Source organism: Petaurus breviceps, unplaced genomic scaffold, assembly GCF_028583685.1.
Source record: "Petaurus breviceps papuanus isolate PSGF00001 unplaced genomic scaffold, PetGlider_PUasm1.0 90919, whole genome shotgun sequence".
Taxonomy (NCBI): domain Eukaryota; kingdom Metazoa; phylum Chordata; class Mammalia; order Diprotodontia; family Petauridae; genus Petaurus; species Petaurus breviceps.
The window spans coordinates 25,058,444-25,071,475 of record NW_027187378.1 but is presented as its reverse complement, the minus strand read 5'-3'; the positions used below and the strand labels follow the sequence as shown (position 1 = coordinate 25,071,475).

General features: G+C 39.9%; 1 protein-coding gene across 1 annotated transcript in view; it reads left to right on the top strand.

The window, feature by feature from the left end:
• SNRNP200 (small nuclear ribonucleoprotein U5 subunit 200) overlaps positions 1-13,032 on the top strand; it is a 38,702-nt gene that overhangs the window by 3,417 nt on the left and 22,253 nt on the right. Inside the window, exons 3-15 of the mRNA XM_069075611.1 lie at positions 674-845; positions 1,560-1,752; positions 3,810-3,865; positions 5,535-5,633; positions 6,029-6,181; positions 6,879-6,978; positions 7,146-7,282; positions 7,665-7,748; positions 7,854-8,027; positions 8,454-8,591; positions 9,038-9,193; positions 10,062-10,232; positions 12,828-13,021. Of these exons, the coding sequence (XP_068931712.1) occupies positions 674-845; positions 1,560-1,752; positions 3,810-3,865; positions 5,535-5,633; positions 6,029-6,181; positions 6,879-6,978; positions 7,146-7,282; positions 7,665-7,748; positions 7,854-8,027; positions 8,454-8,591; positions 9,038-9,193; positions 10,062-10,232; positions 12,828-13,021 (1,827 nt within the window). The remainder of the gene's footprint in view (positions 1-673; positions 846-1,559; positions 1,753-3,809; positions 3,866-5,534; positions 5,634-6,028; positions 6,182-6,878; positions 6,979-7,145; positions 7,283-7,664; positions 7,749-7,853; positions 8,028-8,453; positions 8,592-9,037; positions 9,194-10,061; positions 10,233-12,827; positions 13,022-13,032) is intronic.

The window sequence follows — 13,032 nt, the reverse complement described above, 5'->3', positions numbered from 1 at the left end:
TCTGCTTGTATTATGTAATTTCCCAAGCTTCTATTCTTCTTGGCTTATTTTCCTCTCAGAAGATGTAACAGATAATAGTGACTTGCTCATAGAGAGGGAAGTACTTAATGACAGAACTGACATAAGATCCTGTGTCTTTATCCCTGTTGCTTTGCTGCTTCACATTTGGCAGTGAAATGATTATATGTTTCTTTTGCAGAACTGGTTCTTTTTTACCCAGTGCAGTGTCTTCAGGCTTTTTCCCTTCCCAAGGAGACTTACTACATCATTTACTTAATTTTCTTTTGCTCTTGAGTTCTTTGATTGTACAAAGCAGGTCTCACACAGATCTCGCATACAGAAAAAAGTGGTCAAAATAAAATTTGCTTCATGACACCAAGAAAAAGGACTAGAAAATATGAGTCATAGTCAAGTTTTGAATCCTTAAAATTTTAAAGCATTTGGTGAAAAGCTGGCTTGGGAATTTTCTGGCTGTCATTACCATAATAGGATGATTACTGAAGTTAAATGAGTCCAGTTTGATTCACTTTGGGAAGACAAATTCTGTTGTGGTGTTTCTACAAAAAGAAGCTGAAAGGGAGAAGGGTGTGTTTTTTAATTAGTCTTATCATGTGGATAAAAAGTGACAGGGATAGGTCTTGATCAACTTACCTTCTTGGTTCACCCCACTCAGACGAAGAAAGCGTGATGAGGACAGGCATGACATCAATAAGATGAAAGGCTATACACTGCTGTCAGAAGGCATTGATGAGATGGTGGGTATCATCTATAAACCCAAAACCAAGGAGACTCGTGAAACCTATGAGGTGCTACTCAGCTTTATCCAGGCAGCACTGGGGGATCAGGTAGGTTTTTAGTTTTTTAAAGCAACTGAAGGAAGATGCCATATTTTTTGTTTTGTTTTGTTTTGTTTTTTGCTTTTTGGAGCGGGGAGGGCAGGACAGTTAGGGTTAAGTGACTTGCCCAAGGTCACACGGCTAGTAAGTGTTAAATGTCTGAGTCCAGATTTGAACTCAGATCCTCCTGACTCCAAGGCTGGTGCTCTATTCACTAAAGATGCCATGTTTTTGAGGATAGAGACAAGGCACCTGAGATTTTCTGTTTTCTGATATGATTGTCTTCTACATCAAACTGTCCCAGATTAACTGTTTAAATTGGGGACACTCATATATCTTTAAGACAGTGAATTGAAGCAAATTGTAAAGTAATGGCTAATAAATGCTTTGGCATTTTCTGGGGACTAAGTATACTTAATTCACTGAAGACATGGGATAAATTGGTTAGGGAAAGCTTCTGTCCACTTTGCCAAGACACTTATCTTTTCCCCTCTAAAAGCAGTTTGTGCTTTTCTTTAAAAGAGTGGTATTCGTTTTGGAACTGTGTGTGTATCTTTAACCAAAAGAACCACAGCTTCCTTATATCCTAAAAAATGTAGTTTAAAAGAGAAATTAAAAGGTGTTGATGGGGTATAGGTTAATTGTTAAAGTTTATTGCGGCTTGATGGCTAGCTTAAATATCATGACTCCAAAACAACATGTTTCTTTTTTTTTTCCCATCAGCCACGCGATATCCTTTGTGGTGCAGCAGATGAGGTCTTAGCTGTCTTGAAAAATGAGAAACTCCGTGATAAGGAAAGAAGAAAAGAGATTGACCTGCTCCTGGGCCAGACAGATGATACCCGATACCATGTGTTGGTGAATTTGGGCAAAAAGATCACAGATTATGGTGGAGACAAGGAAATCCAGAATATGGGTAACATAGCTCTTTAAAACCTAAATTCCAGTCTTGTTGGTTGAGTTGCTTGCTAACCACTGGTAGCTACATTCCTGAGGTCACATATTTTCCTAGGATCTGGTAATGATTCTTTCATCTGTTTGTTCTTGTGATTCATCTGCATTACAAAATCATTGACTTGTTTATTATCCCTGAAGTTTTAATATGATTAAGACTTGAAGTGTGGTCCAGGTGGTTAGAAAAACAGAGTTTTAAAAGCAGTTCCACTAGATAGCTATTGTCTGGTTGGAATAGAAGTATTTGGGCATAAAAGAAGTCTTGCTTAAGTGAAATGCAATAGCTATCTTCAAGTATTTGGAGCATTGTTATATGAAAGACTTGTTTTGCTTGGTTCTAGAACAGAGATTCCCAAACTTATTTGACCTACTACCTCCTTTTCGGAAAAAAAAAATTACTCAGTACATCTCTGGAAATATACTTTCTTGAAATCTTTAATGGCTTTCTTGAGATTTATGTCATTTCAAAAAAATACAATTTTTTAAAGTGACACACCTTAAATTTAATAATTTATTATACGTTTTTTGTTTTTTTCCTGCCATTGAAATTTTCATGACAGTATTGCATTGTAAACAAGTCGTTAACACACATATATTCCTTGGGTATGGATTTTCTGACAATGCTTAGCACACTCGCCTGCCAGTACTTATTTAAGACCTGTTAGTGGATTTGATCACTCATGGGTTATAACTTGCATTTTGTGTGTTTATTTGGAAAATAATGTTATTACTACAACTTTAACTCTTACACATCAGATAAATCATGTTTGGTTTTTCAGAACATTCTTCTCTTTCCTTATGCTTCCACTGCCACCTTGTTTTTATTCAGTGCCCTCCCCCCCCCCCCCAATTGCACCTGAGGTTACTACCACCTTCCTGGATCCACCAAGCTCCCCAGGGAGTGGTCTTACCCAGTTTGGGAGCCTCTAGGAACACTAGGTGGAAACTGCAGAAAGGCAAATTTCACCTGGATGTCAAAAAGATTTCTTGATTAAGAATTTGTGCTACCCAAAAGTAGAATGGCCGTCTGAAAGGTCGTGAATTCTTCATTAGACATCTTCAGGCAAAGGTAGCATAACGTCTTGTTGAGTCTGTTGTAGAGAGTGTCCTTACTCAGGTCTGGGTGAGACTAGCTGACCTTTTAAGTCTCTTTAAACCAGCATTTCTTATCCTTTCTTGTGTCCTGGACTCTTTGGCAGACAGGTGAAACTTTCTCAGAATAATATTTTGAAGGTATAAAATAACATTCATGGCATTATGAAGGAAACCAATTATATTAAAATACAGTTATTAAAATATTTTTAAAGGCAAGTTACTGGATTGCAGGTTAAGAATCTCTGCTTTGAACTCTTAAAAAGACATCGTGGTGTAGTTCAGGGGGGTGGGGAACCTGCAACCTCAAGGCCACATGTGACCCTTTAAGTATGGTGCTTTGATGGAATCTAAACAGTACCGAACAAATGTAATCTTTAATAAAAGGATTTGTTCTGTAAAACTTGGACTCAGTCAGAAGGCTGCATCCAGAGACCCAGAGGGCTTGTGGCCTTGAGGCTGAAGGTTCCCACCCTGGAGCAGTGGAAGGAGCACAGGAAGGGAAGTGGATGAGGCTGGAGTTCAGCCCCGCTTTCAGCGCTCAGTAAAAGCGCCCCTTGAAGCTTGTTTCCTTATCTGCAAAATGGAGACGGTGTACCTGTAGTTTTTGCCCCAGAGTACTTGTGAAGGTTAAATGAGGTAATAAATGTAAGGTGTTTTAGAAACTTTAAGCTGGTATGTAAAATTGTTATTAAGAACATTTCTGACATTTTATGATTCTGCTCTTTGATGAAGCTTGGTGATTTTTTTTCTTTCTGGTATCTATAGAGTTGAAGTGTTTACCTTAAGTGATACATAGTGGTGAATTCCTACCCATTATTCTAGCATTACTGAAGATAATTGGGAGTCCTGGGGAAGGCAGACTTATTGCCTTAACTCCCTGTCTTTCCTTACACTCACTCTTAATTCCTTCATTTTCCTTTTTAGATGATAACATTGATGAGACCTATGGTGTGAATGTGCAGTTTGAGTCAGATGAAGAGGTAAGTGATAAGTTGGAAACTGACTAATAATAACTCTGCACTTTTCTGTCTTTGATGCTGTTGGCCTAAGGAAGTAGCTAAGTGGCCCAGTAGCTAGGCAAGAAGGCCTGAACTCAGATTCAACCTCTGTCTCAGTTTTCTCATCTGCAAAATGGAGATAATATTAGCACTTGCCTCTCAGAGTTGTTGTGAGGGTAAAGTGAGACCGTATTTGTAAATTACTTTGCAAAGCTTAAAGTATGGTATAATAAATCCTAACTATTGTTATTACTGCTGCTCTTATTAGTATTATTAGCTTCCATTTTTAATGGAGTCTGAAGCCCTTTTCTTTTTTTTTTTCTTTGCTTTTTGGAAGGCAATAGGGGTTAAGTGACTTGCCCAAGGACACAAGGCTAGTTTTTTTTGTGTGTGTTAAGTGTCTGAGACTGGATTTGAACTCAGGTCCTCCTGACTCCAGGGCCGGTGCTCTATTCACTGCGCCACCTAGCTGCCCCTCAAGCCCTTTTCTTATAGCCTACAGACATGCCTATTCTCTTCACCCATCCTCAAAAAAACCCTCACTTGATCTCTCCATCACTTCTAGGTAGCATCCCTTATCTCTCCTACTTTTTGTGTATAAACTCCTTAAGAAGGCATCTATCTTAGGTGCCTCTACTTTTTCTCCTCTCACCTTCTTAACTCCATAGTTTGACTTCCAGCCTCATTATTCAAATGAAATTTCTCTCTCCAAAGTTACCAGTGGTCTCTTAATTGCCAAGTTCTCTGTCCTTTTCTCAGTTCTCATCTTTCTTGTGTTCTCTGCAGGCTTGGACCTTGTCTGTCACCCTCATCTCTTCAATATTTTCTTGTCCAGGTTTCTGTAATATTATCTTAGTTCTTCTAGCTGTCAGACCCCTCCTCAGTCTCCTTGGCTAGGTCTTCATCCAATTCATGCCTGCCTAACCTGGTTGTCCTCCAAGGCTTGGTCCTGGGCCCTTTTCTTTTTCTCTCTCTCTCTGTTCCATTTTGCTTGATGGTCTTATTTGCTCCCATGGATTCAGTTATCTCTATGCTAATGATTCTCAGATCCACTTAATAATTTCTAGACTCACATTTCTAAGTAACAAGACATTATGAACTGAATGTCCCATAGATTTCTTAACTTAAACTAAACATGTCTAAAACTAATTATCTTCTCCTCTCCCCATCACCCAGCCTTGCTTTTGTTTAATCATTCCTCAGTTGATGGGCATCCCTTCAATTTCCAAGTCCTTTTCCCCTTTTTTGAATGTCTTTGGGATGTAGACTCAGTAGTCATTGATTGTTTTGCTCTCCCAAGTGTATTGTGTGACTTTTATCTCATTTTACCTGCTTATTCTAAAAATCTTCATAGTCTAAAATTTTAATATTGGAAGCCTAGACTTTGAGAGACTTTGTCTCTTTTTATATTACCCTTTTGAGGTATGATACCCTATGGATTAACTACTTCGTGGGGAATAAGAAAGAGATGAAAAATCAGATTAGTGAATTCATATGACCTTGTCTTCTGCGCTTAACATAGTGTTATTGGTTCATTTAGTATTCTCATCCTAAGGATTTTGCTACAAGAAGCTAATTTTGAGTGATTTAGGACTGGTATACTTTTATAGAACCACAAAGGTCTGCTCTGACTCATTAAATAAATCTACAGGAAGGTGATGAGGATGTGTATGGGGAAGTGCGAGAAGAAGCATCTGATGATGATATGGAGGGGGATGAGGCCGTTGTGCGTTGCACCCTCTCAGCTAATGTGAGTACAGCCTCTCTACCCTTTTCACCATCTATGGAATAGATAACTGAAAGGGCTCTCAACCAGTTTATTTCTTGGTGTAGCATGCTGTTTTTACCCCTAAGTTATAGAGGTAAACTTTTAATGATATCTCTTTGAGAGTGAACCCAAAGGTGAGCAGCTAATCTCTTGATTCTTATAATTTTTTGGGAAAGGGAAAAAAAGATTTCCTAGAGTCGGGATTGATGAACTCCTGCTTCAGTTGGGCAATGGGGAAAATTATGTAACTTTTTTGAAAAGATGTCAAAGGCAAAGTTGGCTTTGTGATTGGGAATATGGCTTGATTTCAGACATTGGAGAAAGTAGTTGGGACATACTAAGAAGTGTTGAGTTAATGATGAAAGCTATTTTTATAGCTTGTAGCCTCAGGTGAGCTGATGAGCTCCAAGAAAAAGGATTTGCATCCTCGGGACATTGATGCCTTTTGGCTACAGCGACAGCTTAGCCGTTTCTACGATGATGCCATCGTATCTCAGAAGAAGGCAGACGAAGTACTAGAGATCTTGAAGGTATGTTGGCGGTAGTTTAAGGATAGTGCTATTCCTATAGACAAATGGCTACCTAGTCAATTGTGCTTTTTATTTGGTGTCATAACTACATAGTGAAAGTGTGTGGAATGTTCAGGGCAGACTAGCACTTCTGGTGTGAGGGCTTGCCAAGCCCTTTTCAGGGGTGCTTATCTACCTGATTTGCCCATCTTTCATCTGTGGCTCCAAGAAGCTGTAATATAATCAGCGGCCACACCCAAGTGAAACAGTCTTGGCAGATGGACTAAGCCAGATTGGGGGTAAGTGACAGACCTTGAACCCATAGGTGAGTTAGGGGAGTATCTATCTCAAGCATGTGAAGACTTCACCCATTGGAACAGCAGGTGGATGAGAACAGTTTGTTCCAGTGGCCATGAAGGTGACTGAAGCAGGTGCTGTGGAGCACTTAAAGCTTGGTCAGACATTGAAGACACTGCATCCCAGGCCATTGACAGTCATATAACTACTGGACTTGGATGACTCTGGAAGAAAATGTGAGGCTGACAACTTGATGTGATTCTGCTTCACTTAAATCCAGTTCACGTGTAAGTCAAGACATCACCCATGATGTCATTGGTCCTCTTCAAAAAGACAAAGGCCAGCACAACAAAACAGGGAAAGTAACATGGTATGAAGCAAACTGCTGTGTCAGTTCTAATCATCCCTTGTGTCTATGTAGACAGCCAGTGATGATCGAGAGTGTGAGAATCAGCTGGTTCTGCTTCTGGGTTTCAACACATTCGATTTTATTAAAGTGCTGAGACAACATAGGATGATGAGTAAGTATACATGGGGTTCTATCTCTTTATTTTGTATGTATATTTGAGACTATTATTTTCATCTCTATGGTTCCCATAACATAGTAACTTGGATTCCCCATTATCCTCTTATTCCTTCTCTTATCCATTTATTTATGTTTCATCTTTTTTTCTTTTCTGTTCGGCAGTTTTATATTGTACTTTGCTGGCAAGTGCACAGAGTGAAGCTGAAAAGGAGAGGATCATGGGAAAGATGGAGTCTGATCCCGAGCTCTCCAAGTTCCTCTACCAACTCCATGAAACTGAGAAGGAGGATCTGATCCGGGTAAGGTTTGGACTGTAATTTTTCATCTGTTTTCTGATTTCGGTGATTGTCTTTGAAGGAATTAGATGATGAAATGGTTCCTAAACAGCTGAAATGTGGAGTAGAATGTTATTCTGGCCACTTGAGTACATGTTAATGGGTTCACATTAGAGCTGGTAAGTTTGAATAAGCCATAGTGAAAAGACCATAAATGCTTTACTGACCAGAGGCTGTCCACATGCTCTGGTGCCACTTTGTGGGCACTCTTTGTCAGGTGCCTAAAATGAGAATCTTTCAATTTTGAATTGTTAGGGTTGACCTTTTCCAAGCTAAGTTTGGCTTAAATAGGTGCATTATAAAGAGCCTAAGGTTGCAGGTGCTGTTTGTCTTTTATTCACTCTAGGAGGAGCGGTCCCGGAGGGAACGTGTACGTCAGTCCCGAATGGACACAGATCTGGAAACCATGGATCTAGATCAGAGTGGGGAGGTAGGTCAGTAAGGTAGTTTCAAACAGCTGATGCAATGCAAGTGTTGAAATTTAAGAGGAGGAAAGGAGCTTTCTGGTGAGTTGTGCTTTCTTTGACCCTCCCAGGCACTAGCCCCAAGGCAGGTTCTAGACCTGGAGGATCTGGTCTTCACCCAGGGAAGCCATTTCATGGCTAATAAACGCTGTCAACTTCCTGATGGATCCTTCCGCCGCCAGCGCAAGGGCTATGAAGAGGTACATGTACCTGCTCTGAAGCCCAAACCCTTTGGCCCTGAAGAGGTGAGTTCCTTTACTAAAAAGCTGTTACCTTCGGCCAACCTCCCATTTATTTTTCAATTTGAGTGTTTGGGTCCTTTCTGGGATCTAGGGGTTTTCTCTTAGTTTTGTACTGGAGTTGAAAACACTGACCCTCTCTCACTTGGGTTCAGATCAGCAGACTCTGACCTGAGGACATTGTTAGGACTTATCTATCCATAGTGACACTGCATTTTGTTTATGCTTTGACAGTAATGAAGTCATTTGAAATTCAGACATTAAATGCTATATCTAGCATATTTGCCCATTTTGACAAATTAATGTCATCTTTCTGGAATCCAGCGGTTCAAGGAGATTCTGGCATTCTGCAGTCAGATTCTCTTTAGCAAGCTAGACTACCAAGTGTTTTAGACCTTTTCACCATGATATATATGCCATCTTGTCTTTTAGCAATTGCTACCGGTGGAGAAGCTACAAAAATATGCCCAGGCTGGATTTGAGGGATTTAAAACACTCAATCGGATACAGAGCAAACTCTACCGTGCTGCTTTGGATACTGATGAGAATCTGTTGCTATGTGCTCCCACGGTATGAACCACACAGATTGATTCTTTCTTTTGAGATCAGCTCTACAATTTTGTCAAGGTGTATCTGCATTTTATTAGTGGAGGGATTTTGAACCAAAAAAATAAGGGCATCTAAGTGCAGTGGATAATACAATGGGCCTGGAGGCAGGAAGACCTGAATTCAAATCCAGCCTCAGACACTTATTAGCTATGTTACCCTGGGCAAGTCACTTAACCCTGTTTGCCTCAGTTTCCTCACTTATAAAATGATCAGAAGAAAGAAATGACAACTCCAGTTTCTTTTCCAAGAAAACTCACATGGCATCATGAAGGGTCAGACAAGACTAAAACAACTGAACAACAATGAAATAGAATACTGTTATATTGTCACCTGAGAGGAAGACAAGGAATGAATGTAGCTTACTTTGCCCTCTTACCTCACCTCATATTTCTTGCCATTTGTCCTAGGGTGCTGGTAAAACGAATGTGGCATTGATGTGTATGCTCCGGGAGATTGGGAAGCACATTAATGTGGATGGCACCATCAATGTGGATAACTTCAAGATCATATACATTGCTCCCATGCGTTCACTGGTACAGGAGATGGTGGGCAGCTTTGGAAAGGTAATAGTATAGAGCCTTATAAAAAGTTAATTCTGCTCTAGACTCTCCCAAGACCATCATTGTTAAGACTCAACTACAAATTTTAAACCTTCAGAGTCACGTTCTATTTCTTTTATTTATTAGTAATAGTGAGATGTGACTTGGTATTGTTAACCCTATTTCAGAGTCATTGGAGTGGATGGGGTAGATCATGAATCAAGTCTGATAGAAATTAGTTTTAAGCATTTAGATTCTTGTTTGTGGTTTTACAACTGCATCACAAGCTTGGTGTTCTGTGATATGGATCCTCTCTTGGAAATTTTTGGACGTCAACAGTGAAAATTGCTTTGTGACTTTTTTTGCCATGGTTTTTCCCGCCTCATTCTCAGTCCTTTTTTTCTTTACTAGGTGATTTTCATCACCACAGTATTTATTAAATGCTCATCTCACATAACAACGGAATAAATGTTATCTAAACTGTTTATAAGTCCTCAGTTTTTCTCTCCTTTTGATTGAACTGTATAGCACTTCCAGAGGTCTTACCTTAGCTTTAAATTTGCCATATATAGGCTTAGATTTAATAATGAAAGGGTATAAATAGGGTCAGGAAGACTGAGTTCATGCCCTATTTGTGTGACCATGGACAACTCACTTAACCTTGAATTGCTAATCTGTATTGGTGGAGGGAATTTCCATGCCAGGAGTACCTATACTGGTGTGGGCCAGAAATTTAGAGGTAATCTGCTTTAGCTGATTGCTTAGTCAATGGATTAATTAAGTGAGCTACTTATATCCCAAAACAAGATTTGCTCTAGGTCATGAAGTATATAATACATACAGATCACTTCTAAACTTTCTCTGAAATTCTTCTTGATTCTTATTTCTTCAGCGCCTTGCAACATATGGTATTAATGTGGCTGAGCTGACAGGTGATCACCAACTATGCAAAGAAGAAATTAATGCCACTCAGATTATTGTCTGCACTCCGGAGAAGTGGGACATCATTACCCGAAAGGGTGGAGAACGTACCTATACCCAGCTAGTACGCCTCATCATCTTGGTGAGTAGCAGGGTCTTTCTGGGTTTGCCTAGGCCTACACTTATTAGTTGGTTGGTTTGGTTTTTTTTGCTGTTGGTTTACAACATTGAGTTCCACAAGTTTTTGAGTTCCAAATTTTCTTCCCCTCACCCCCATGGTTATTCAATCCAATAAAGGTTCTACAAATGCTGCTTTTTTTTTTTTTTAAGCAATTGGGGTTAAGTAACTTGCTCAAGTTTACACAGCCAGTTATTTTGTGTGGGTATTAAGTATCTGAGGCCGGAACCAATCCCCGGTCTCCCGACTCCAGGGCCCTCCAGGGCCGGCGCTCTTACTCACTGCACCACCTGGCCACCCCTCACAAATACTTTCATGTTAAACATTAGTCAAGTTATAAAGAAGGATTATAACCGATGGAATGAACAATGAGAAAGAAGAAACTAAACAAAGAAGAGAAAGAGAGCAAGTAGTTTTCTTCCATCTGCATTCAGACTCCATAAATCTTTCTCTGGATATGGATAGCCCTTTCCATCATGAATTCTTTGGAGCTGTCTTATAGCCTTGCATTGCCGAGAGGAGCCCAATCTATCAGTCATCACAGATATGATGTGTCTGTAATTGTATACAATGTTCTGATTCTGCTCCTCTCGCTCAGCATCAGTTTATATAAGTTGCTCCAGGTTATTATGAAGTCTGTCTGCTCCTCATTTCTTTTTTTTTTTTTAAAGCAATTGGGGTTAAGTAACTTGCTCAGGGTTACACAGCCAGTTATTTCTGGGAGTGGTGCTGTATCTGAGCCTGGATTTGATCCAGGTCATCCCAACACTGGAGCCGGTGCTCTTACTTGCTGAGCCACCTGGCCACCCCTAAGCAATTGGGGTTAAGTAACTTGCTCAAGGTTACACGGCCAGGTGTTTCTGGGTGGGTGCTAAGTGTCTGAGCCCAGATTCGATCGCCAGGTCATCCCGACACTGGAGCTGGTGCTCTTACTCGCTGTGCTACCTGGCTGCCCCTAGTCCTCATTTCTTATAGCACAATAGTATTCCATTAGATTCATATACCACAACCATTTAGCTATTCCCCAATTGATGGGTAACCCCTTGATAATCAATTCTTGGCCACCACAAAAAGAGCTGCTATAAACATTTTTGTACATATGGGTTCTTTTCCCACTTATATGATCTCTTTGGGATGCAGCCCTAGAAGTGGAATTGTTGGGTCAAAGGGTATGCACATTTTTATAGCCCTTTGTGCATCATTCTAAATTGTTCTCCAGAATGTTTGGATTGGTTCACAATTCCAGGAATAATGCATTAGTGTTCCGATTTTTCCACATCTTCTCTTAGCATTTATCATTTTCCCGTTTTGTCATGTTAGCCAATCTGATAGATGAGATGTGGTACCTAGAGTTTTTTTTGATTTGCCTTTCTCTAATCAGTAGTGATTTAGAGCATTTTTTCATATGATTATAGATATCTTTAATTTGTTCCTGTGCATTTACTAGTTTTGAAGAAACAAGAAACAATCTTTAGTTAGAGAAAATAAGGTGAGTCTAATATAATATTGTAGCAGATACGAGCTTTATGCTCTTAGTGCTATTAGTATAAAACTGAGGGTGGTAGAAAATCTTGAGCTAAAAGGAGAGTTTTATAGATGTTCAAGTTCAGGATAACTCAGAAAATGACAGGGAGAATCAGGAAAAGGACTCAAAATGAGGGTGTCTGAATTGGAAGCAAATCCTTTGCCATCCCTGAACCAGAACCTCGTCTTCATCTTCTCTTGACAAGTGGCCTTCCATCCTTTGCTTAGAGAGCTGCAGAGTAAAGAAAGCCACTTCCTCCAGAGGAAAATTGTTGAGAGTTCTTCTGAACATCAGGCCTAGCTTCCCCTCCCATTGTCCTCTAGATCATGTAAACCTTTTGTTTCTGGTGAGTCAGCATGTTTACCTTTGGAAATACTAACTCCAGGAGTGGAAACATTTAGAGAAACAAAATATAATTTGGCATAAAATTACTTGATAACCATATCTCCAGTTAAGAAATTTACTTCTTTAAATAAATTAAGAAATCTGTTGCCAAGGATATCTTTCCTGTTGGGATGTTTTCTTTCTTATAAATAAGTGGTAGCTTTATCTGTGCCTCTTCCGACTTCTGCTGCCCTCTTTGGTTCAGCAAATATATGTGGAATACAGGTTATGTGCAAGACACTGTGCCATATGCTGTGTACTTTTTTTTTTTCCTTTTGGAGTGCAATTGGGGTTAAGTCATTTGCCCAAGGGTACATGGCTAGTTTTTTTATGTGGGTGTTAAGTGTCTGAGGCCGGAACCGAACTCGGGTCCTCCTGACTCCAGGGCTGGCACTTTACTCACTGCACCACCTAGCCGCCCCTTTTATCATTTCCTCATGATAAAAGTGCAGGATTCTCTCTGATACTCCATTATGATTGATGCCTTTGCCTTTTAGTAAGAGATTGAGTAAGATGCCTCTTTTCTCCTTAATACAGACATTTTAAACAATTAGTTGGTAGGTATAATACGTTTATTAAAAGAGAAAAAATTGAATCCAAGGGATTATTTCTCTTGTAATGAAGTTAACTGGTTTGCATCTCATCTCCAGGATGAAATTCATCTTCTCCACGATGACAGAGGTCCTGTCTTGGAAGCTTTGGTAGCCAGGGCTATCCGAAACATTGAGATGACCCAAGAACGTGTTCGACTCATTGGGCTCAGTGCTACCCTCCCAAACTATGAGGATGTTGCTACTTTCCTTCGTGTAGACCCTGCCAAAGGCCTTTTTTACTTTGACAACAGGTATGGGATAG